This window comes from Durio zibethinus, chromosome 12, assembly GCF_047325235.1.
Source record: "Durio zibethinus cultivar Kanyao isolate XHJ-2024 chromosome 12, ASM4732523v1, whole genome shotgun sequence".
NCBI classification, from domain to species: Eukaryota; Viridiplantae; Streptophyta; class Magnoliopsida; order Malvales; family Malvaceae; genus Durio; species Durio zibethinus.
This window is the reverse complement of record NC_143173.1, coordinates 25,988,498-26,011,933: the sequence shown is the minus strand read 5'-3', so window position 1 is coordinate 26,011,933 and position 23,436 is coordinate 25,988,498. Positions and strand designations below refer to the sequence as shown.

Sequence of the window (23,436 nt, the reverse complement as noted above, 5' to 3'; positions counted from 1 at the left end):
TAAGTTAAATTTCTTGATTAACTAAATAAAAAATATATTTAAATTATATTATATTTTAAAATTTAAATTTATTATATTTAAATAAATTAAATAAAATTATTTAATAAAATATTTAAATACTAAACTATTATATTAATAAATTTAACAATTTATGAAATAAAATAATTTATTTTGTGTATTTTATTTTATATTTAGATTTTGTTATATTTAACTTAAAATTTTAATTAATTCAATTAAATGGTTTTAAAACTGAATTAATTAAAAATAAAATTTTTTAAAAATTATTTTAATTAATTAATTAAAATTAATTGAATTAAATTGATTTAATAAATTAATTTCGTTAAAACTAAATTATGAACACTTCTACTCTCACTCTCTCTCGATGAGGCAGGCCACTCCAGCTCCAAGGAGAAGCCATGGCCTTTTTCCACCAAAGCCACCAGAAACTTCTTTCCTCCTCCGAATGATGAGCGGCTCGACAAAGTTTTCCAACTTGGTCGAGGTATCAAGTTCTTCCTCCAAATCACAGGCCTAGTTTTTGAAGAAATTTTCTCATCTGAAGACTCGGTATTTTTCAATCACATGGTTGGCTCTTTATTCTATATTCATTTGTTTTGAAGTGGATCCTTTTTACATATGATGTTTCATGTTTATTGTTGGTTTAATAGGCTGTTATAGTCCATGTGTTTGTTGAAAGTTGCCCTTAGAAAGACTGCCAATGGAATTTCTCAATTGGGATTGCTTCTTCTGATTTTTATGTTGATAATTTCCGTGAGTGCCCAACTTGTGGATGTAGCTTTGATTGTGATACTGTTAATGGAAAAAAGATTAACCCATCATCTGATTGTGATAGTGTTAAATTGATGTATCATCAACTCAATAGAAAGGAGCTGTTAAACAATTAATCCAATGGAAAAAACAATGAAAATTTGCTCTGCAGATCACAGAAAGAAGTGAATAGAACAGTAGATTAGAGGGCAGGGGGAAGAAACAGATTTTGCAATAGAGCTAAACCGCTGGTTATCTATAATGGGTACCTATCCTTTTTTCTTTTTTTTACAGAAAATGTGAGGCATGAAAGATCAGACTGAAAAGGAATCTGTCTTTTAAGCTCATAGATGGTTAAATGCAGTCCTTGGAGAATAACTAGGAGTGAAAGAATTAGGAAGAAATCATTCAAGCAACAAGGAAAGAGAAATCCTAAGACTAAGAGCAGCCCTTTTGCCCCATTTCACATTCGTCTTAGAGCTAGGAACTGGGAAAGAGTAAACAAGAAAAGGCATGAGTGAAGGAGGTTTCTAAGGACATAATATGATTATAACCTCCTTTCTGCATTTTGACATTATACATTAGGTGCAATTCCTGCATAATAAGGAGCCTGTGTGGTGTCATATTTTGGTCATAAGGGGCTGCTTGTTAGTACTACTTCGCTTCTTTATCTTAAAAGAGTGACCAAAAGCAGATGAGGTTCTTTTGGAGTTGCAAGAACTTGGACTATATATATTGTCAAAAGAAGATGACATGGAGTAGATGCATTAGTTCATTTGATTCGGTAGTTTTAACTGTCTGATCTGTTGTTGATCAATTCTTTTTTCCCTTTTTTCCCCCTCCCTCCGCTTGTTTTAACATGCGTCGTTAACTGTACACATCTGATTAGTTAAGAATCGATTCTTTCACCCTATTTGTCTAGCTATATTTATGTAATTATGTTATATCACAATGATACGCTCTCTATGTTGTTGTGTATAATATTATTCTCTTTTATATATAAATGATATGGGTACTTTGATTAGCCCAACTCTATGACATAAAGGAAATATGTATTTGTAGGTCCCAATCTTTCCCATGCTTGGAAAGAATTAAAGCAAGATAATGAGCAGCAGCTCAATCCTAGAATGGCCATGGACCCAAGACTGTTGTCAAATAGAGTTTTTACCTTTGAGGGCTGTGGCAAATCATAAGCTGGTCTTAATGATGGTGTGTTCAATTTCAATAATCACCAAGATCAGCAATTGATCAAACAAAATCTTAGAAAGTAGAATAAAAAATAAGACTACGCATTCAAATTTCGTAAGGGAAAGGATACGATGAAGATAGCTTATTGGGGGTGCAAAAGGAAGGCTGCCCCTGCCCTTGAGTCAAACCTAAAGGACTTGCTCTTGTGCAGTCATGGTCTCATGGACCAAATCGGAGTGGGCAGAAATGCACATGAGGATCTTCTATTGTTAATAAATTTGGCCCCTTTTTCTTTCATTTTATGGAAAGTCACTTGATCATATTACTAATTAAACTTTATTTTTCCTAGTTCTCACATGCATGCGTGCGTGGAAGAGATTGGAGGATCAGGTCTTTCGACTCAGAGGCCACCGCCCATTGTTTGTAAAAGCCAGAGGGAACGTGGTAGGCAACAATTTCCCTGCCAATTACCCTACAATTGATTGTTGCAAATTTTAATCAAATGAATGAAACAATGCAAGCATGTATTAATACAAGTATTAAGTCTAATTAAATAAAAAAATGTAAAAGTTGGAATACACATTTCTCTTCAAAGCCTATATCCATGACAAAATTCCTCAGTTGAGCTATTTTATTTTGATATCGAATATATTCATAGGCATATCAATTTTTTCCCCTAAATTTTTTGCATATCTTGTAATTGATGATTCATATTTTGTTTCTCCAACTTTAATATGTCATTGGAAGACAATTGGCAAGTTTTAAGCCATTTTTTTTGGTTCCTGTCTAAATATCGATGGATTTTGTATTGTAATTGAAGCAGACAAGTTGAAGTTATGGCCCTTATTAAATTTTAAGACATCCAAGAAAAAAAAAATGCAAGAAAAGCATATACACATAATCCAATATTCCAATCCACTAAATCCCCAAGCAGTAGAGTAAAAGATCTATGTTGTTGGGCACTTGGGCTTTGGCAGATTTTGAGGAAAATGTTAAGCAACAATGCACAATCAAATTAAAAAAAGGTTATTAACAAAAAATGGCTGGTTTAAGTGCAATGACTGGCGCGTTGTAGGAGACCAGCTGTAAAACTATAAGCTTTAAACATGTCTGATTACTGATAATAAATCATTAATCGCAAATAATTAACAGCAAAACAGAGTTGGATAATGTACCCAAATGGGTTTTACAATGTATGGAGAGAGTAGAGTATCGAGGAACATGTCACCTTGATTTGGGGAAGGATGGGTTTTGTGTCTGAAGTTTGTCGTTTCCCTTTTTATGGTGGGAGTTTCTCACTGTCGACACAAACTCTTGGGGGATTCTTTTAGCCCAAACTTTGGCCATCTATTGATGTTAAATAATCTGTTGGTCATGTCTCTTGTGTGCTCTTAAGTTTGTTCCTTTTTCTTTCTTTGTTTATAGCCTTTTTCTCCATTTCCATATATATATATATATATATATATATTAAGAATGTTGGCTTCAATTACTTTTGTTTTATATACCAGATATAAAACAACTCCAACGGCAGAAGGCTCCCCGTTCCTCAACACTTGAACAAATGACTGGATGATGAGTCATCTCCCTGAATCTGATAGAACAATATGATTGGGAGGAAGAACTGCCCGTTAGAATCTTCTTTCACAATCGCACATCCATCTCCCTAATCCATGCAGAACACTTGTTGAATTCCATAAGCGTAGCTTTCATATATTTCGACGGCGATTAGTTTTGCCTGGAGGAATGAACCAACTCTAAGAATGCAAAAACTGCACTTCATGGTCATGAAATTGAAGCTGTTGAAGTAGCTTTAACTGTGATGGCAGCATCAACAAGAGTCTTCACCCATTTTTGATGACTGATTCACAAGAATTCGGGTGCGCCTTATTTTTGGGCTTCCTTATGAAAACTAAACACCCGAGAGCAAGTCCAAGATGATTTGTTAAACCTGAACCATATTTGGAAGCCTAGACTTGGACTGGGATGTGATTAAGGCCTATTGTCTAAGCAAACCTTGCACGGAAGACTATATAATTAAGCAGATCACTATGGCCCAAGCGTTAATCTTTTGCTTGGATTTTCTGGTCCAGGACTTGGGCAGGAAACCAACTCGTTTTCTAGTCCAGGCTCCCTGGACTCCTACAAGATCTGCGGCTTGGGCAGACAGAGATGACTGGTAGTTTTTCGGCCGATTATGATGACTGGCAGTTGCAGCTTTCCAAAAAATTAGTTTCGACCAGCTACTTTGGGTCACTTTCTTGGTCGTTCAGTTTTATTTTATATTCCATTTCAAACCATTAACTTATTACACCCATGTGCTTAATTAATTTGATGACTTCTGCTTTTTCTAATTAAAATCTTCATGTCTATAACTATAAGCCTAATGTTTATCACATCATCCAAACACTAGTTTTCTTATGCCTTGAGGCTTGTATTATTTTGTTGAGATAAGACATGGCAATGGCAGCTTGACAAGGGAAGGTTTGAAGTAGCAATATTAGGACGTCATCCAGCAGTAGAACCTTTGCTTGTTTAAATATTGAAAAGAGGCCAAAATATTGCTTGTTATGACAACCTACATAATGAAATACAAATTCAAAGCAGCCTATCTACAAAGAAACTTTAATCAAGTCTTTAGGGCAATGATCTTAGCAATTAAAGGAACCTTAGCTGGTAAACAAAGGTCGGTCATTAAACTTTACGTTTAAAAACAACATTTTTATACAATGATCAATCATAAAAGTTGCGTTTCAAAACAACAATTCTACATGAGTCTTCCTACCTCTTTGTCCTTGCAACGAATGTATTGTCCAAGTTATTGAATGCTGCTGTTGCTCATATGGGGTCTTCTCATATCATCCTAAGTGCAAGACGACTGGTCTTACACATGTTTGCTTTGCCGATAACTTGTTGATTTTGTCAAAGGCGATCTGGTCTCAATTATTGAAATACAAAATATGTTGAATTTGTTTCATTGATCTTATTCTGGACTTCAATTGAATTGCTCCAAAAGCCAACTCTTTTTCACAGGTGTTTGGCGATAACTGGGATGCAAAGTTTATCCTATGCACTATGCAGGTAGACTAAGCTAATTCAATCAGTTTTGTTCAACATTCAGAACTACTGGTGATAACCAACTTGCCTACAAAAACAAATTCAACGTAAATACCAAAGTAAGGAAAATAATATCTTTCACGACATCATCGAATGGAAGCCAAGCAAGCTCACTGTTATTCATGCCAACCATCAGAAGGCCTGTGAACACGTGTTCGTCCAAGATTAACCTTTTTCTTGGGCCTTGCAACTTCAAGGGAAACACTCAGATTTCGTCTTTTCTTTTGTCTTTCCATATATATAAAACCATGCACTTGCTATCTCTTCATTCTTGAAACCTGCTTTTAGCATTTCGGGAACTTTTGGCTTTATCTTTAACGTTCAGACAAAAAACTTGTTTATTCTTGTTGCAACAACAAATAAATAGAGCAGGAAGAATGGCAGGAGATAGGAAGATAGGGGTGGCTATGGACTTCTCATGTACCAGCAAGAACGCTCTTAAATGGGCTATAGATAACTTGGCTGACAAAGGAGACACCCTTTACATCATCCACATCAACCCCAACTCTCTTGATGAGTCTCGCAACGTTCTCTGGGCCAAATCTGGTTCTGGTATGTTTCTTTCCTTGCTTCAAATTATTTTTCTTTCATTTCTGATCTGATATAATCTTGGGTTGTTTTTCGATTCTTGCAGCTCTTATTCCTTTAACAGAATTTAGAGAGCCACAAATTATGAAGAAATACGATGTTAAAACTGATATTGAAGTTCTTGACATGCTTGACACTGCTTCTAGACAAAAAGAGGCAATTCTCCTTTTCTTTAACCTTTAAAAGACCATCTTTTGTATCCATTATACATAGGCTTATTTGAGGCTGATAATCATATTTGCGATTACAGATACAGGTTATCACAAAACTGTACTGGGGAGCAGATGCTAGAGAAAAAATTCTTGATGCTATTGAAGATCTAAAGCTCGACTCTATGGTTATGGGAAGCAGAGGACTTGGAACCGTTCAAAGGTACACAGTATATGGTCATAAAAAAGGATGTATTTTTGTTGTTCCTGCTTTGTTTCAGTGTCATCACTGATGTTTTTGCATTGTTTGGTTTGATGAAAAACAGGATTATCTTGGGGAGTGTGAGCAACTACGTTATGACGCATGCTCCTTGCCCTGTTACCATCGTTAAGGAACCATCGAGGTCCAGCAAGCACTGATAAGTTTATATTTCGAATTTGATTTACAAAACAATAATGTATGGTTTTTTCGGCTCGATCTGCTGTTCCTTTTTGGTTGATCATGTTGACTAAGGACTTTGGTTGTTTCTCAAATGTGGAACTTTGTCATATATGAATTGTTATCAATTTGTGTTCCTTTGGTATTGATTTATGGCCCTACTATCGAAATCATATTCCTCATGTTGAGGAAAAGCTGATTGGCTATAATAATCAGCTTTCTCTTGTCCATATTATGACCTCTCTTTCAAATTTGGGATACTTTGTAGTACTTTTTTTCTTCCATTTTGACATGGGCAGATGGAAAGACCAAGATCTATGAATTTGTGCTGTTGCAACATGGCTTGACACTTTAATTTTAAATTGATCACAAGCTAGGTGCATGGATAAACTCGACAATGCTCAATTGAAGATACTTCAATTATCTTTAACATGTTCATTTATTAATTTCTGCCTTTCTGGCCCAGAAACGATAGCAAGTAACACCTTACACATGCACGTTGCAACATTTGAAAACAAACTAATATTACACAGAAAACCAGGTAATTGAGCCAAGGCAAAAGCAAGCGAGAATCATTGGGAAAACGTTCATTTGGAGGCTTTAGTTTGCGCATCCATAGCTCCAGCAACGCGAGCCTTGAAAAAGGCCAAAAGTCTGTCTCTGGGAGGCAGACTTTCCTTAACAACACTGCAACTTACAAACTCGTTGGTCCATTTGACCAAGTCAGGGAATTTTTCAGCTGACAGCAACTCCTGTCCTGTAGCTTCTTGAAGGACCCTAAGCCAAAAGCCAATAAAGTTGGCAGCAATGTCTACCAATCCAACTGTATCTCCCCCAAAGAATCTTTTCCCCTTCAGCGCACTTGCAAGCGTTTTTAGAAAGTCGCAAGCTTCTTCCACCGACTTTTCTCGCTCATTCTCGGGGCTCCACGCAGCGTTCCATAGTGCAGGCAGGCACTATATACAAACAAGTCAACAAATACGATTATGGCTTAAAAATTGGTTCACGACCTTTATATATGAAGTTTGAATGGGTCAAATTGAACCCATAAACAAATTTTGCCAGGTGAGGCCCATTTCTAAATCTGAGCTGTTTAAAAGTGATTAAATGATAAAATACTACCTTCTCATCGAGGAACCTAGCCCAGAACCGAGCCATGGCTTTCTCATAAGGATCCTCCGGCAAAATGGGATTGCCTTTCCAAGTTTCCTCAATGTATTCAAGTATAACAAGTGACTCCGCAATTGGCTTCCCATTGTGGAGGAGGACAGGGATTTTCTTATGAACTGGGTTGTATTTCAAAAGCAAAGGGCTTTTGTTGTTATAGACATCCTCTTCTATGTATTCATATTGAACACCCTTCAACTTCAAAGCAAGCTCTACCCTGCGGCTGAAAGGGCTTCCCCAAGCTCCAAAAACCTTAACTTCTTCAGACATGACGTCAGACTTTTCCACATTTAGTAGAACACTTATGGCTTGATGCTACTTATAGAGGGAGGATTTCCTAGTTTTCTTAGCGAGGAAGATATGATAGCTTGCTGTCATCATCCTTATTTAATCAGTGACGGTCAAATGAGAGCGCAGTTGTTAGAATCTTGAAGTTTTCAACATAATCGGAAGTTAGGAGGGACAAGCAGTGAACATCCAGGAAAGTTCAATTAATGTAGCCCAGTCAATGTGCATTAATGAGAGAGGAAAAAAAAATTGCACGAGGTAAGATGGTGCGTCAGCTTAAAATTAAACCGGGCCCTTGAAGCCTCTTTTCTTGAGCATATCAAGTCCAACCTCTAGATAGACAGGTCTTTGGCAAATGTTTGGATTGTAGAGGGCAACGTGCCGACGTCAATTGCTTATTCTCCCTCTTATCAGAATTAAAAGAAGCAGTGTTTCCAATAATTGGTAATTGAATCTTACGTTCTCATCTATGAACTTGGCACATGAGTATCTTCAGGCAAAATTGGATTGCCTATCCAAGTTTCAGCAATGTATTTGAGAATAATAGGAGACTCCAGGGTTGGTTTTTCATTGTGTAGGAGCACAGGAACTTTCGATTGTATTTTTAGATGTAAAGGACACTCAAAGCTTGTCATCAGACGCATCTTCTATGCATTCCCAATCTGGAGTTATTCTGTAGCTTCATTGATGGGCTGTTTGTTTCCGATTACAAATGGAGCTCTTATTGAGATGATAGGCCCATGGATTGTACCTTTGGTAGCCTAATCATAATTCGCTAGATCCATGGGTTGGTCATTATCCAACATCTAAACCCAACTTGTATTTTTTTGGCAGAACACAACCCATGTCTAAGCCTTTTACATGGAAACCTCAATTTTTTAATTAGAAGGATGGAATTGGAACCTTCCTAACTTTTGATATGGTAGAACTCGTTATTTTTATTTCTTAATTTGTGGGTGTGTTTCTTTTCTTACATTCAATATTTTTATCTCTTCTTCGTTGCAGCTAAAGTTGAAAGGACAAGATTACTAATTTTGATTCCAAATTCAAAAGTGAATTTGGTTGGTTCCAACATTATCATTCACTGCTTTCACGTAAACGAGTATAGTACAACTTATATTCCAAGCTCAACACATCCAATGAATAAACAAATTCAAAGCATCCCAACCAAATTTGCCTGTAACTCAACAGAAAAAGGCTTCCTTTCTTAAATGGTTTTCCATTCAAAAATTGAGTTTTGCAGCAGAATGAAGAAAAACATTAAAAAAAAGGTGTTAAACACAATTTCGTAAATAAAAGACTCAACCCAAAACACCTTGGGGATGAAGTTTTTTCTTTCCATCTAATTATAAGTCAACATCAGCCAAGAGTTTGGTAGCCTTTGGGGGATTGGGGAAGGGGGGAGCCTATCAAAAGCAAAGCAAAATCTTCAGTTGGAACAACCGCACTAACCAAACAGGGATGGATATTTTAGGAGAAGTGGCAAAAAGACCGGAAGCGTTGCAAGGAAAGGTAGAAGAAGGCCATAGGGCAAGGCCATAGTGGAAGTGATGAATGTTAATTAAACAAGGGATTATTTGATAATTATGAGATCTTCACTTCAACTCCAATGTCATTTTCTGAATCATTCTCAATGTTAGTTATGAGAAACTGCCCTGACTAGCATGTTGCTTTCATGTCTTAATTTTGCATATCTGTTCCAAATCCTAGCGTGTCTTAGGAAGTTAAATACATAATTGAAAGACATCATGGATATATCCGTCGCCTACACGACTCCCATCACCTTACTTTTATCATTAATTTTCTCACAAACTAGAGATCATTAAGCCTTTATCTTTGTCTGCTTAAAAACAGGAGAATTGGAGCAGTTTAAAAAGGAAAAGAATAGAAAAAAATAATGCTTGTGCGTGTGTGTGGTCTCAGCAAAATACTTTTACAAACTTGCTAAAAATGATATACAAAGGTTTCCAAAGCAAATGGATTTGGATTTTCATTTCATATGAGATAAATCTTTTCACATCGAAAAGATTTAGATAGTGTTTATATTAAATTTTGTATTAATTCAAAATAATCAATTCTAAAATTAACTTCGCATCTTGTTACTAAAAATAAAAATTAAATAAAAATGAACTCAAAAATATTTATTTAAAACTTAACTCAAATCATGTCAAGCTTACAAGTGTAAAAATTAGTCTAACTTCTAAGCAAATCTTTTCTAAAATTGTTTGATAAATGAGAGATAAAATGAGGAATAAATTAAAAAAAAACAAATAAGCATTTTACTTTTATTGTACAAAACTTAGCAATCCAACACACAAGACAAAAAATGAAAGTGAAACGAGTATATTTTTTTATTTTAATGTTGAACTTTGATTTTACGGTTCATTATTATTAAATATACTTGTTGATGCTGAGATATAATATGGAGATATTCTTGAAAGAGCATAAAATTTTTAAAAAATGATTAGATATAAATGTAGATAGAGTTTTTTATGTTTATATTTCGACGTGTAAATCAATATAAGTGAGATAAAAAAAAGAGTAATATAAAAGATAGGGAGTAGATAAAACTTACTTTAGAGATACTTGAACATTTATATTTATAGATAATAGATAAAGGATCATTTGAGGATAATAACAATGTGATCAAGTTGATATGATACCGTCATAATAATTTTGAGACCGTCAAACGTAAGAAATTTTAAAATTGAGAAAAAATAAAAAGAGTAGCCACTAATTTTTTTTAGGGTGTGATTGGTCACACAAAAGTTTATCTTTTAAATAAACTATAAAAACGAGTTTAAAGTTTATCAAAAGATAAATTTTGGTTTACGAAAACGGATCCTGAGTTCATGAGTCGGTTATGCGTGGAGAAGGATTAGCACCCTCATAATACCCATAAATTGGTACGAATTAATTATGTGTTATTTTTAGTATTAGATGAAATGGTTTCGATTTGAAATTTAATACTAATTCCTTTCATTTTAAAATAACTTTTTGTTAAAATTCTTTATTTAAAAATATTGAGAAAATCTTTAAGTTAAAGAATTTTCTTAAAATTCTTTAACATTTAGGTAAAATTTAAAATAACTCTTTTTATTTAAGATTTAACACAATATTCTTTAAAACAAAAATAATATTTTTTGTAGAAAATAATTGTTAGTTACTCTCTAACATCTAGATAGAGTACCAAGAATTATTTTCTCTATAATATTATTTTTATCTTATTTTATAATATCATAATTTTAAAACTAAGTAAATTAAAAAAAAAATATTTTGTACGAAAAAGTAAATGATGGTATTATCAGATAGCAAGTAAAAATTAAAGACAAAGAAATGTAAGCGAGTGCAAACAATAACAAATAAATGAATGTAAGCCAATAAGTGCTGTGTATGATGATGAAATGCAAACTTAAAAATTGAATTTTTAAATATAATGAGACCACATTGACTTCTCAATATCTAGACGAAGTTTATGTGTGACTATTCATATTTAAGATCTCATTTTATTATTAATTAGTTATTAACCTCATTGTTAAAGCGAATTAAGGACCTTTTTGAAAAACTTAATGGAATAAAATTTTTTAAATATCTCATTGTCTAGGCGACATTCGGAAGTAAATTACTCATTTTGAGATTTTCACATGTATCCTTAGAGTTTTGAAATGATTTTGAATATATGTTTAGGTTGAGGTTTCAAGGCTTGCTTGATTTTTGGGTGATGATTTGGGATTGTGTGCTAAATTTAGGGTTTTTAGAATTTTGGATTTTAAAGTTTTAAATTTTAGGATTTGAAGTTTGGGGTTTTAGTTTTAGGGTTTTAATTTTAGGGTTTAAAGGTTTTAGGGTTTAGTTTTAAGGTTTGAAAGATTAAGGGTTTCAATTTCGAGGTTTTGATTTTTGAATTAAAAAAATGCGAACATCTATAAAAATCTCCAATATCTAAGCTGACTTTCGGAGCAAGTTCAATTTTTGTGATTTTTAAAATTTTTTTAAAAAGTTAATATTAATTTGTTTAGTTTATTTTTTTAATTATAATTTTCAAATATCTAGGCGAAATTATCATTATTTACAGTACGATTGTATTCCCTCTAACATCTAGAGAGAATTTTTTTTTTATTATTAATATTTTTTAGATTTTTAAAATTTTTTTTTGTTATTATTCTCATTTATTATCATTTTATTTTATTATTAATAATTATTATTATTATGAAACAACAAATATTTATTCTAAAAAAAATTAAAGGTATTAAACATGCATAATTAACAATAATAAAACCAAAATAATATAAATAATATATATAAAAAATAAAAAATAAAAAATTATCTGAACCGGATCGGTCAATGATCCGATCAATATTGATCCAGTCGGTTCGGGCGGTTCAATCAACGGTTCGATTGAACAGGTTCAAGGTTAATTGAAAGATGGGTGGTCAAGTCAGATGCACGGACCTCGAGTCGGGTCGTGGGTCAATACGCGGATCCTTGGTCCCAAAACGACGTTATTTTGGACTACTAAGCCTATATATAAATAAGTTTTTTTTTTAGCTCATTTTTTCCCCTTTAAAAAAAAAACTCTATTTTTTTCTCTCAACCTAAAAAAATAGAAGACAGGTCGACTGCCAGAAATCGGTCACTGGCGGTCATGTCGGTCGTCGATCACCAACGCCGAAAAAGCTTACAAAATACTCTGAAGTTTTTTTTTTTCGTTTTCTTTCCAGATTTTGTGTTTCTTTCGTCGGAAACAAGCCTGATCAATGTAGATTGAGGTTTTAAGATTTTCGTCTTTTTTCTCTCTCTTTTTTTTTTTTAAAAACTAAAACTGATGTGTTTCTTTTATTTTTGTGAGGAGCTTGGCGTTGGGTTCTTCCTTACGAGGAGGACTGTTTGTTTTTTTGTGGATTTTTTGTTTGTTTTCTTTTTTTTTTTTTTGGTTGTGGTTGGGTGTTTCTGTGGGTTTTGTTAGGGGAAGAATGAAGGGTTTTGGGCACGGGTTTGTGGTGTTTAGGGGAATGGGTGTGTGTGGGCACATGTGCCAAGACCCTAGTTTGTGGAAGTTGGGAATCGGGATAAGGTCGAGCCGATGGTTGGTTTGGGTGCTAGAACTTTAGGTGCAGGCACGAGACTAGGGTCATAGTTTTTAGGGTATGGGGGATTTGGGGTTTTTTGGGCGTTTAAGAGTTGGGTTTTTGGGTAACCGAAGCTTGGAAAGGGAAGAGAGTGTTTGAGGGTAGTATGTCTGGTGGTAGAGCCTTTTAGGTGTTTGTGCGCAAGTGAAGGAAAATGGGGGATCGATGTTTTTGTCCTCTTTTGTTAGAGAAGAGTGTGAGGTTTTTAAAAGCCTAAAAAAGGAAGCAGGTGGTGTCTAGAAGGGTGGCTGTAGAGAGTGGCTGGGGTAGGTTATAGGGGGTGGTTGGTTGAGCTAAGGTAGGCTATAGGTATGGCTGGACAGGAGGCGACAACAACATCGTACACAGCCCCCTGCTTTTTTGTTTTTTAATTAATTAATTTTATTATTAATTAATTTTAATATTAATAAACAGAACTTGAAAATAAAATTTAATCCAGTAAACCTTGATAAAATTTAGTATCTACAGATATTAAAAGTGTCAGGTCAAGTTGACACAAATGTTCGAATTATCTTTAATTATTTACTAAGAGCTCTAAAAAAAAATTACTATACTTTTTTAATCATCAAATGCCCTCAGGAATACTATATATAAGTATTAATTACAAAAAAAACTTCATTTATATATTTTTCTAATTATAATTATATGATTACACAATCATATCAAAATATTACGTAAGAACTCATTATTTATTAAGAAAATATCACTTATATAAATGTAATTCTTAAATTTTTTGGATTATTGAATAAAAAATATTAAATTTAAAAATATTATTTTAATTCAAATAAATTATGAATTTAATTTTAATTGAATAATAAAAAATATAAAAATTATATCAATGTAAAAGAATTTCTTCTTTTATTTATAAATACAAAATTTATATGACATTTTGTGGATTTTATAGAATTTATCATTAGGATTGATTAATAATAGTGCAATATTGACAACAGATATGATCCCAAATTAATGTATAACGTCTCCAAAGAACAAGTATTCAACAATCTGACATAAAATTGTCAATTTAAAAATATTAAGTTAAAATAATTGAAAAAAAAAATTGGATTTACCAAATTACAAACTGCGTATCTAAAGGTACCAAATAGGAATAATAGTAACTGGAAAAGCAAAATAAAATTCTGAATTAAATTTTTTTACATGGTTGGTTAGAAAGTAAAATGCAGAGGAAAATTAAAACAAGGAAAGTAATGAGTCAAATGTAGATTTAGAATTTTCTTTTTATTTCCCTGAAAAAGTAAAAGTGAGGAAAATGGAAGAAGGGGAAAAATTTTAGAATTGCATTTTTATTTAGAGTGTTTATTTGATTGATTCAATTAATTTTGAATTGAATTATTTAAAATTAAATTATTTTATTTTTATAAATCAAATCAATTTTTATTAATTTTAAAAATTAATCGATTAAAATTTATTTTATCAATTAAGTTAAATTTCTTGATTAACTAAATAAAAAATATATTTAAATTATATTATATTTTAAAATTTAAATTTATTATATTTAAATAAATTAAATAAAATTATTTAATAAAATATTTAAATACTAAAGTATTATATTAATAAATTTAACAATTTATGAAATAAAATAATTTATTTTGTGTATTTTATTTTATATTTAGATTTTGTTATATTTAACTTAAAATTTTAATTAATTCAATTAAATGGTTTTAAAACTGAATTAATTAAAAATAAAATTTTTTAAAAATTATTTTAATTAATTAATTAAAATTAATTGAATTAAATTGATTTAATAAATTAATTTCGTTAAAACTAAATTATGAACACTTCTACTCTCACTCTCTCTCGATGAGGCAGGCCACTCCAGCTCCAAGGAGAAGCCATGGCCTTTTTCCACCAAAGCCACCAGAAACTTCTTTCCTCCTCCGAATGATGAGCGGCTCGACAAAGTTTTCCAACTTGGTCGAGGTATCAAGTTCTTCCTCCAAATCACAGGCCTAGTTTTTGAAGAAATTTTCTCCACTGAAGACTCGGTATTTTTCAATCACATGGTTGGTTCTTTATTCTATATTCATTTGTTTTGAAGTGGATCCTTTTTACATATGATGTTTCATGTTTATTGTTGGTTTAATAGGCTGTTATAGTCCATGTGTTTGTTGAAAGTTGCCGTTAGAAAGACTGCCAATGGAATTTCTCAATTGGGATTGCTTCTTCTGATTTTTATGTTGATAATTTCCGTGAGTGCCCAACTTGTGGATGTAGCTTTGATTGTGATACTGTTAATGGCAAAAAGATTAACCCATCATCTGATTGTGATAGTGTTAAATTGATGTATCATCAACTCAATAGAAAGGAGCTGTTAAACAATTAATCCAATGGAAAAAACAATGAAAATTTGCTCTGCAGATCACAGAAAGAAGTGAATAGAACACTAGATTAGAGGGCAGGGGGAAGAAACAGATTTTGCAATAGAGCTAAACCGCTGGTTATCTATAATGGGTACCTATCCTTTTTTCTTTTTTTTACAGAAAATGTGAGGCATGAAAGATCAGACTGAAAAGGAATCTGTCTTTTAAGCTCATAGATGGTTAAATGCAGTCCTTGGAGAATAACTAGGAGCGAAAGAATTAGGAAGAAATCATTCAAGCAACAAGGAAAGAGAAATCCTAAGACTAAGAGCAGCCCTTTTGCCCCATTTCACATTCGTCTTAGAGCTAGGAACTGGGAAAGAGTAAACAAGAAAAGGCATGACTGAAGGAGGTTTCTAAGGACATAATATGATTATAACCTCCTTTCTGCATTTTGACATTATACATTAGGTGCAATTCCTGCATAATAAGGAGCCTGTGTGGTGTCATATTTTGGTCATAAGGGGCTGCTTGTTAGTACTACTTCGCTTCTTTATCTTAAAAGAGTGACCAAAAGCAGATGAGGTTCTTTTGGAGTTGCAAGAACTTGGACTATATATATTGTCAAAAGAAGATGACATGGAGTAGATGCATTAGTTCGTTTGATTCGGTAGTTTTAACTGTCTGATCTGTTGTTGATCAATTCTTTTTTCCTTTTTTTCCCCCTCCCTCCGCTTGTTTTAACATGCGTCGTTAACTGTACACATCTGATTAGTTAAGAATCGATTCTTTCACCCTATTACTGATTAGTTAAGAATCGATTCTTTCACCCTATTTGTCTAGCTATATTTATGTAATTATGTTATATCACAATGATACGCTCTCTATGTTGTTGTGTATAATATTATTCTCTTTTATATATAAATGATATGGGTACTTTGATTAGCCCAACTCTATGACATAAAGGAAATATGTATTTGTAGGTCCCAATCTTTCCCATGTTTGGAAAGAATTAAAGCAAAATAATGAGCAGCAGCTCAATCCTAGAATGGCCATGGACCCAAGACTGTTGTCAAATAGAGTTTTTACCTTTGAGGGCTGTGGCAAATCATAAGCTGGTCTTAATGATGGTGTGTTCAATTTCAAAAATCACCAAGATCAGCAATTGATCAAACAAAATCTTAGAAAGTAGAATAAAAAATAAGACTACGCATTCAAATTTCGTAAGGGAAAGGATACGATGAAGATAGCTTGTTGGGGTTGCAAAAGGAAGGCTGCCCCTGCCCTTGAGTCAAACCTAAAGGACTTGCTCTTGTGCAGTCATGGCCTCATGGACCAAATCGGAGTGGGAAGAAATGCACATGAGGATCTTCTATTATTAATAAATTTGGCCCCTTTTTCTTTCATTTTATGGAAAGTCACTTGATCATATTACTAATTAAACTTTCTTTTTCCTAGTTCTCACATGCATGCGTGCGTGGAAGAGATTGGAGGATCAGGTCTTTCGACTCAGACGCCACCGCCCATTGTTTGTAAAAGCCAGAGGGAACGTGGTAGGCAACAATTTCCCTGCCAATTACCCTACAATTGATTGTTGCAAATTTTAATCAAATGAATGAAACAATGCAAGCATGTATTAATACAAGTATTAAGTCTAATTAAATAAAAAAATGTAAAAGTTGGAAGACACATTTCTCTTCAAAGCCTATATCCATGACAAAATTCCTCAGTTGAGCTATTTTCTTTTGAAATCGAATATATTCATAGGCATATCAATTTTTTCTCCAAAATTTTTTGCATATCTTGTAATTGATGATTCATATTTTGTTTCTCCAACTTTAATATGTCATTGGAAGACAATTGGCAAGTTTTAAGCCATTTTTTTTGGTTCCTGTCTAAATATCGATGGATTTTGTATTGTGATTGAAGCAGACAAGTTGAAGTTATGGCCCTTATTAAATTTTAAGACATCCAAGAAAAAAAAAATGCAAGAAAAGCATATACACATAATCCAATATTCCAATCCACTAAATCCCCAAGCAGTAGAGTAAAAGATCTATGTTGTTGGGCACTTGGGCTTTGGCAGATTTTGAGGAAAATGTTAAGCAACAATGCACAATCAAATTAAAAAAAGGTTATTAACAAAAAATGGCTGGTTTAAGTGCAATGACTGGCGCGTTGTAGGAGACCAGCTGTAAAACTATAAGCTTTAAACATGTCTGATTACTGATAATAAATCATTAATCGCAAATAATTAACAGCAAAACAGAGTTGGATAATGTACCCAAATGGGTTTTACAATGTATGGAGAGAGTAGAGTATTGAGGAACATGTCCCCTTGATTTGGGGAAGGATGGGTTTTGTGTCTGAAGTTTGTCGTTTCCCTTTTTATGGTGGGAGTTTCTCACTGTCGACACAAACTCTTGGGGGATTCTTTTAGCCCAAACTTTGGCCATCTATTGATGTTAATAATCTGTTGGTCATGTCTCTTGTGTGCTCTTAAGTTTGTTCCTTTTTCTTTCTTTGTTTATAGCCTTTTTCACCATTTCCATATATATATATATATATATATATATATATATTAAGAATGTTGGCTTCAATTACTTTTGTTTTATATACCAGATATAAAACAACTCCAACGGCAGAAGGCTCCCCGTTCCTCAACACTTGAACAAATGACTGGATGATGAGTCATCTCCCTGAATCTGATAGAACAAAATGATTGGGAGGAAGAACTGCCCGTTAGAATCTTCTTTCACAATCGCACATCCATCTCCCTAATCCATGCAGAACACTTGTTGAATTCCATAAGCGTAGCTTTCATATATTTCGACGGCGATTAGTTTTGCCTGGAGGAATGAACCAACTCTAAGAATGCAAAAACTGCACTTCATGGTCATGAAATTGAAGCTGTTGAAGTAGCTTTAACTGTGATGGCAGCATCAACAAGAGTCTTCACCCATTTTTGATGACTGATTCACAAGAATTCGGGTGCGCCTTATTTTTGGGCTTCCTTATGAAAACTAAACACCCGAGAGCAAGTCCAAGATGATTTGTTAAACCTGAACCATATTTGGAAGCCTAGACTTGGACTGGGATGTGATTAAGGCCTATTGTCTAAGCAAACCTTGCACGGAAGACTATATAATTAAGCAGATCACTATGGCCCAAGGGTTAATCTTTTGCTTGGATTTTCTGGTCCAGGACTTTGGCAGGAAACCAACTCGTTTTCTAGTCCAGGCTCCCTGGACTCCTACAAGATCTGCGGCTTGGGCAGACAGAGATGACTGGTAGTTTTTCGGCCGATTATGATGACTGGCAGTTGCAGCTTTCCAGAAAACTAGTTTCGACCAGGTATATTGGGTCACTTTCTTGGTCGTTCAGTTTTATTTTGTATTCCATTTCAAGCCATTAGCTTATTACACCCATGTGCTTAATTGATTTGATGACTTCTGCTTTTTCTAATTAAAATCTTCATGTCTATAACTATAAGCCTAATGTTTATCACATCATCCAAACACTAGTTTTCTTATGCCTTGAGGCTTGTATTATTTTCTTGAGATAAGACATGGCAATGGCCTTGACAAGGGAAGGTTTGAAGTAGCAATATTAGGACGTCATCCAGCAGTAGAACCTTTGCTTGTTTAAATATTGAAAAGAGGCCAAAATATTGCTTGTTATGACAACCTACATAATGAAATACAAATTCAAAGCAGCCTATCTACAAAGAAACTTTAATCAAGTCTTTAGGGCAATGATCTTAGCAATTAAATGAACCTTAGCTGGTAAATAAAGGTCAGTCATTAAACTTTACGTTTAAAAACAACATTTTTATACAATGATCAATCATAAAAGTTGCGTTTCAAAACAACAATTCTACATGAGTCTTCCTAACTCTTTGTCCTTGCAACGAATGTATTGTCCAAGTTATTGAATGCTGCTGTTGCTCATATGGGGTCTCCTCATATCATCCTAAGTGCAAGATGACTGGTCTTACACATCTTTGCTTTGCCGATAACTTGTTGATTTTGTCAAAGGCGATCTGGTCTCAATTGTTGAAATACAAAATATGTTGAATTTGTTTCATTGATCTTATTCTGGACTTCAATTGAATTGCACCAAAAGCCAACTCTTTTTCACAGGTGTTTGCCGATAACTGGGATGCAAAGTTTATCCTATGCACTATGCAGGTAGACTAAGCTAATTCAATCAGTTTTGTTCAACATTCAGAACTGCCGGTGATAACCCACTTGCCTACAAAAACAAATTCAACGTAAATACCAAAGTAAGGAAAATAATATCTTTCACGACATCATCGAATGGACGCCAAGCAAGCTCACTGTTATTCATGCCAACCATCAGAAGGCCTGTGAACACGTGTTCGTCCCAGATTAACCTTTTTCTCGGGCCTTGCAACTTCAAGCGAAGCACTCACATTTCGTCTTTTCTTTTGTCTTTCCATATATATAAAACCATGCGCTTGCTATCTCTTCATTCTTGAAACCTGCTTTTAGCATTTCGGGAACTTTTGGCTTTATCTTTAACGTTCAGACAAGAAACTTGTTTATTCTTGTTGCAACAACAAATAGATAGAGCAGGAAGAAAATGGCAGGAGATAGGAAGATAGGGGTGGCCATGGACTTCTCATGTACCAGCAAGAACGCTCTTAAATGGGCTATAGATAACTTGGCTGACAAAGGAGACACCCTTTACATCATCCACATCAACCCTAACTCTCTTGATGAGTCTCGCAACGCTCTCTGGGCCAAATCTGGTTCTGGTAAGTTTCTTTCCTTGCTTCACATTATTTTTCTTTCATTTCTGACCTGATATAATCTTGGGTTGTTTTTCGATTCTTGAAGCTTTTATTCCTTTAACCGAGTTTAGAGAGCCACAAATTATGAAGAAATACGATGTTAAAACTGATATTGAAGTTCTTGACATGCTTGACACTGCTTCTAGACAAAAAGAGGCAATTCTCCTTTTCTTTTACCTTTAAAAGACCATCTATTGTATCCATTATACATAGCCTTATTTGTGGCTGATAATCATATTTGTGATTACAGATGCAGGTTATCACAAAACTGTACTGGGGAGCAGATGCTAGAGAAAAAATTCTTGATGCTATTGAAGATCTAAAGCTCGACTCTTTGGTTATGGGAAGCAGAGGACTTGGAACCGTTCAAAGGTACACAGTATATGGTCATAAAAAAGGATGTATTTTTGTTGTTCCTGCTTTGTTTCAGTGTCATCACTGATGTTTTTGCATTGTTTGGTTTGATGAAAAACAGGATTATCTTGGGGAGTGTGAGCAACTACGTTACGACGCATGCTCCTTGCCCTGTTACATCGTCAAGGAACTATCGAGGTCCAGCAAGCACTGATAAGTTTATATTTCGAATTTGATTTACGAAACAATAGTGTGTGGTTTTATCAGTTCAATCTGCTGTTCCTGTTTGGCTGATCATGTTGACTAAGGGCTTTGGTTGTTTCTCAAATGTGGAACTTTGTCAGATAATGAGTTGTTATCAATTTGTGTTCCCTTGGTATTGATTTATGGCCCTACTATCGAAATCATAGCCCTTCATGGTGCGGAAAAGCTGTTTGGCTATAATAATCAGCTTTGTCTTGTCCATATTATGACCTCTCTTTCAAATCTGGGATACTTTGTAGTACTTTTTTTCTTCCATTTTCACATGGGCAGATGGAAAGACCAAGATCTATGAATTTGTGCTGCTGCAACATGGCTCGACTCTTTTATTTTAAATTGATCACAAGCTAGGCGCATGGATAAACTCAACAATGCCCAATTGAGGATACATCAATTATCTATAACATGTTCATTTATTAATTTCTGCCTTTCTGGCCCAGAAACGATAGCAAGTAACACATTACACATGCACGTTGCAACATTTGAAAACAAACTAATATTACACAGAAAACCAGGTAATAGAGCCGAGGCAAAAGCAAGCGAGAATCATTGGGAAAACGTTCATTTGGAGGCATTAGTTTGCGCATCCATAGCTCCAGCAACGCGAGCTTTGAAAAAGGCCCAAAGTCTCTCTCTGGGAGGCAGACTTTCCTTAACAACACTGCAACTTACAAACTCGTCGGTCCATTTGACCAAGTCAGGGAATTTCTCAGCTGACAGCAACTCCTGCCCTGTAGCTTCTTGAAGGACCCTAAGCCAAAACCCAATAAAGATGGCAGCAATGTCTACCAATCCAACTGTATCTCCCCCAAAGAATCTCTTCCCCTTCAGCGTACTTTCAAGCGTTTTGAGACAGTCGCAAGCTTCTTCCACCGCCTTTTCTCGCTCATTCTCGGGGCTCCACGCAGCGTTCCATAGTGCAGGCAGGCACTATATACAAACAAGTCAGACAAATACGATTATGACTTAAAAATTGGTTTACGACCTTTATATATGAAGATTAAACTAATATATGAAGTTTGAATGGGTCAAATTGAACCCAAAAACAAGTTTTGCCTGGTGAAGCCCATTTCTGAATCTGAGCTGTTTAAAAATGATTAAATGATAAAATACTACCTTCTCATCGAGGAACCTAGCCCAGAACCGAGCCATGGCTTTCTCATAAGGATCCTCCGGCAAAATGGGATTGCCTTTCCAAGTTTCCTCAATGTATTCAAGTATAACAAGTGACTCCGCAATTGGCTTCCCATTGTGGAGGAGGACAGGGATTTTCTTATGAACTGGGTTGTACTTCAAAAGCAATGGGCTCTTATTTTTATGGACGTCCTCTTCTATGTATTCATATTGAACACCCTTCAACTTCAAAGCAAGCTCTACCCTGCAGCTCATAGGGCTTCCCAAAGTTCCAAAAACCTTCACTTCTTCAGACATGATGTCAGACTTTTCCACACGTGGTAGAAAACTTATGGTTTGATGCTACTTATAGAGGGAGGATTTCCGAGTTTTCTTAGGGAGGAAGATATGATAGGCTTGCTGTCATCATCCTTATTTAATCAGTGACGGTCAAATGAAAGCGCAGTCGTTAGAATCTTCAAGTTTTCAACATAATTGAAAGTTAGCAGGGATCAAGCAATGAACATCCAGGAAAGTTCATTTCAGCATTAATGTAGCCCAGTCAATGCGAATTGATGAGGGAGAAAAAAAATTGCATGAGGTAAGATGGTGCGTTAGCTGAAAACAAAACTGGGCCTTTGAAGCCTCTTTTCTTGGGCATTTCAAGTCCAACCTCTAGATAGACAGGCCTTTGGCAAATGTTTGGATTGTAAAGGGCAATGTGCCGATGTCAATTGCTTATTCTCCCTTATCAGAATTAAAAGAAGCAGTGTTTCCAATAATTGGTAATTGAATCCTACTTTCTCATCTATGAACTTGGCACAGAAACGAGCCATGGCTCTTTCATGAGGATCTTCAGGCAAAATGGGATTGCCTATCCAAGTTTCATCAATGTATTCGAGAATAATAAGAGACTCCAGGTTGGTTTTCCATTGGGTAGGAGCACAGGAACTTTCTTGTGAATTTGGATTGTATTTATAGAAGCAAAGTTTCATCAGATGCATTCTCTTCTATGTATTCCAACGTGGAGTTATTCTGTAGCTTCATTGATGGGCTTCTTGTTTCTTATTACAAACGAAGCTTGTATTGAGATGATGGGCTCATGGATTTGTACCTTTGATAGCCTAGTCACAAACCCATGTCTGAGCCTTTTTACATGGAAACCTCAATTTTTTGTTTAGAAGGCTGGAGCCCTCCTAAATTTTGACATGGTAAAACTCATTGTTTTTAATTCTTAAATTTTGGGTTTGTGTTTCTTTTCTTACATTCAATATTTTTATAAAATTTTGTGGGTTTGTGTTTTTTTCTTACATTCAATATTTTTATCTCTTCTTCTTCTTCAAAAGTGAATTTGGTTCCAACATTATCATTCACCGCTTTCACGTAAATGAGTATGGTACCTCAACTTATATTCCAAGCTCAACACATCCAATAAATAAACATATTCAAAGCATCCCAACCAAATTTGCTTGTAACTCAACAGAAAAAGGCTTCCTTTCTTAAATGGTTTTCCATTCAAAAATTGAGTTTTGGAGCCAGAATGAAGAAAAGCATTCAAAAAAAAGTGTCAAACACAGTTTTTGAATGCTTTTCTTTCCATCTAATTTTATGTCAACATAAGCCAAAACACCTTGGGGATGGAGTTTTTTCTTTCCATCTAATTATAAGTCAACATCAGCCAAGAGTTTGGTAGCCGTTGGGGGGTGGGGGAAGGGGGGAGCCTATCCAAAGCAAAGCAAAATCT

The 23,436-nt window shown here is 34.5% G+C and overlaps 3 protein-coding genes, 3 long non-coding RNA genes and 1 pseudogene across 8 annotated transcripts; 4 read left to right on the top strand and 3 right to left on the bottom strand.

The window, feature by feature from the left end:
* Positions 1-272: 272 nt before the first annotated feature.
* On the top strand, positions 273-2,637 carry LOC149515932 (uncharacterized). The gene is made up of 2 exons (XR_016326308.1): positions 273-585; positions 2,306-2,637. It is a non-coding gene; the product is annotated as an uncharacterized LOC149515932 (long non-coding RNA).
* A 2,308-nt stretch (positions 2,638-4,945) lies between these two features.
* Positions 4,946-6,382, top strand: LOC111296859 (universal stress protein PHOS32-like). Of its 2 annotated transcripts, none has more exons than XM_022891334.2 (4): positions 4,946-5,622; positions 5,723-5,814; positions 5,909-6,030; positions 6,134-6,382. In XM_022891334.2, exons 1-4 carry the CDS (start codon positions 5,448-5,450, stop codon positions 6,225-6,227), a joined length of 483 nt encoding a protein of 160 aa, XP_022747069.1. In that variant the 5' UTR covers positions 4,946-5,447; the 3' UTR covers positions 6,228-6,382. The 2 variants fall into 2 exon arrangements, with proteins under 2 accessions (XP_022747069.1, XP_022747068.1); XM_022891333.2 differs by having other exon boundaries at positions 4,982-5,622; positions 5,705-5,814.
* A 284-nt stretch (positions 6,383-6,666) lies between these two features.
* On the bottom strand, positions 6,667-7,747 carry LOC111296858 (glutathione S-transferase U8-like). The gene is made up of 2 exons (XM_022891332.2): positions 7,369-7,747; positions 6,667-7,202 (listed from the first exon to the last, which is right to left on the bottom strand). The coding sequence occupies exons 1-2, from the start codon at positions 7,681-7,683 to the stop codon at positions 6,834-6,836; spliced, it is 684 nt and encodes a 227-aa protein (XP_022747067.1). The 5' UTR covers positions 7,684-7,747; the 3' UTR covers positions 6,667-6,833.
* Positions 7,748-14,538: 6,791 nt separating this feature from the next.
* On the top strand, positions 14,539-16,877 carry LOC149515931 (uncharacterized). The gene is made up of 2 exons (XR_016326209.1): positions 14,539-14,851; positions 16,607-16,877. It is a non-coding gene; the product is annotated as an uncharacterized LOC149515931 (long non-coding RNA).
* A 1,895-nt stretch (positions 16,878-18,772) lies between these two features.
* Positions 18,773-19,623, bottom strand: LOC149515930 (uncharacterized). The gene is made up of 2 exons (XR_016326210.1): positions 19,489-19,623; positions 18,773-19,402 (listed from the first exon to the last, which is right to left on the bottom strand). It is a non-coding gene; the product is annotated as an uncharacterized LOC149515930 (long non-coding RNA).
* LOC111296620 (universal stress protein PHOS32-like) lies at positions 19,613-20,783 on the top strand (annotated as a pseudogene). Its single transcript, XR_016326207.1, has 4 exons — positions 19,613-19,928; positions 20,011-20,120; positions 20,215-20,336; positions 20,440-20,783. The product of XR_016326207.1 is annotated as a universal stress protein PHOS32-like (transcript).
* Positions 20,784-20,973: 190 nt separating this feature from the next.
* On the bottom strand, positions 20,974-22,043 carry LOC111296619 (glutathione S-transferase U8-like). The gene is made up of 2 exons (XM_022891014.2): positions 21,696-22,043; positions 20,974-21,509 (listed from the first exon to the last, which is right to left on the bottom strand). The coding sequence occupies exons 1-2, from the start codon at positions 22,008-22,010 to the stop codon at positions 21,141-21,143; spliced, it is 684 nt and encodes a 227-aa protein (XP_022746749.1). The 5' UTR covers positions 22,011-22,043; the 3' UTR covers positions 20,974-21,140.
* Between the last annotated feature and the right edge of the window lie 1,393 nt (positions 22,044-23,436).

What these genes read in the sequence shown, in the direction of transcription:
- LOC111296619 (XM_022891014.2), bottom strand. Translation starts at nt 22,010, where the DNA reads ATGTCTGAAGAAGTGAAGGTTTTTGGAACTTTGGGAAGCCCTATGAGC. An exon ending in CTAGGTTCCTCGATGAGAAG is followed by an intron (nt 21,510 to 21,695) that starts GTAGTATTTTAT and finishes GTTTGTATATAG; the next exon opens with TGCCTGCCTGCACTATGGAA.
- LOC111296858 (XM_022891332.2), bottom strand. Translation starts at nt 7,683, where the DNA reads ATGTCTGAAGAAGTTAAGGTTTTTGGAGCTTGGGGAAGCCCTTTCAGC. An exon ending in CTAGGTTCCTCGATGAGAAG is followed by an intron (nt 7,203 to 7,368) that starts GTAGTATTTTAT and finishes GTTTGTATATAG; the next exon opens with TGCCTGCCTGCACTATGGAA.
- LOC111296859 (XM_022891333.2), top strand. Translation starts at nt 5,448, where the DNA reads ATGGCAGGAGATAGGAAGATAGGGGTGGCTATGGACTTCTCATGTACC. An exon ending in CTGGGCCAAATCTGGTTCTG is followed by an intron (nt 5,623 to 5,704) that starts GTATGTTTCTTT and finishes CGATTCTTGCAG; the next exon opens with CTCTTATTCCTTTAACAGAA. An exon ending in GGACTTGGAACCGTTCAAAG is followed by an intron (nt 6,031 to 6,133) that starts GTACACAGTATA and finishes GATGAAAAACAG; the next exon opens with GATTATCTTGGGGAGTGTGA.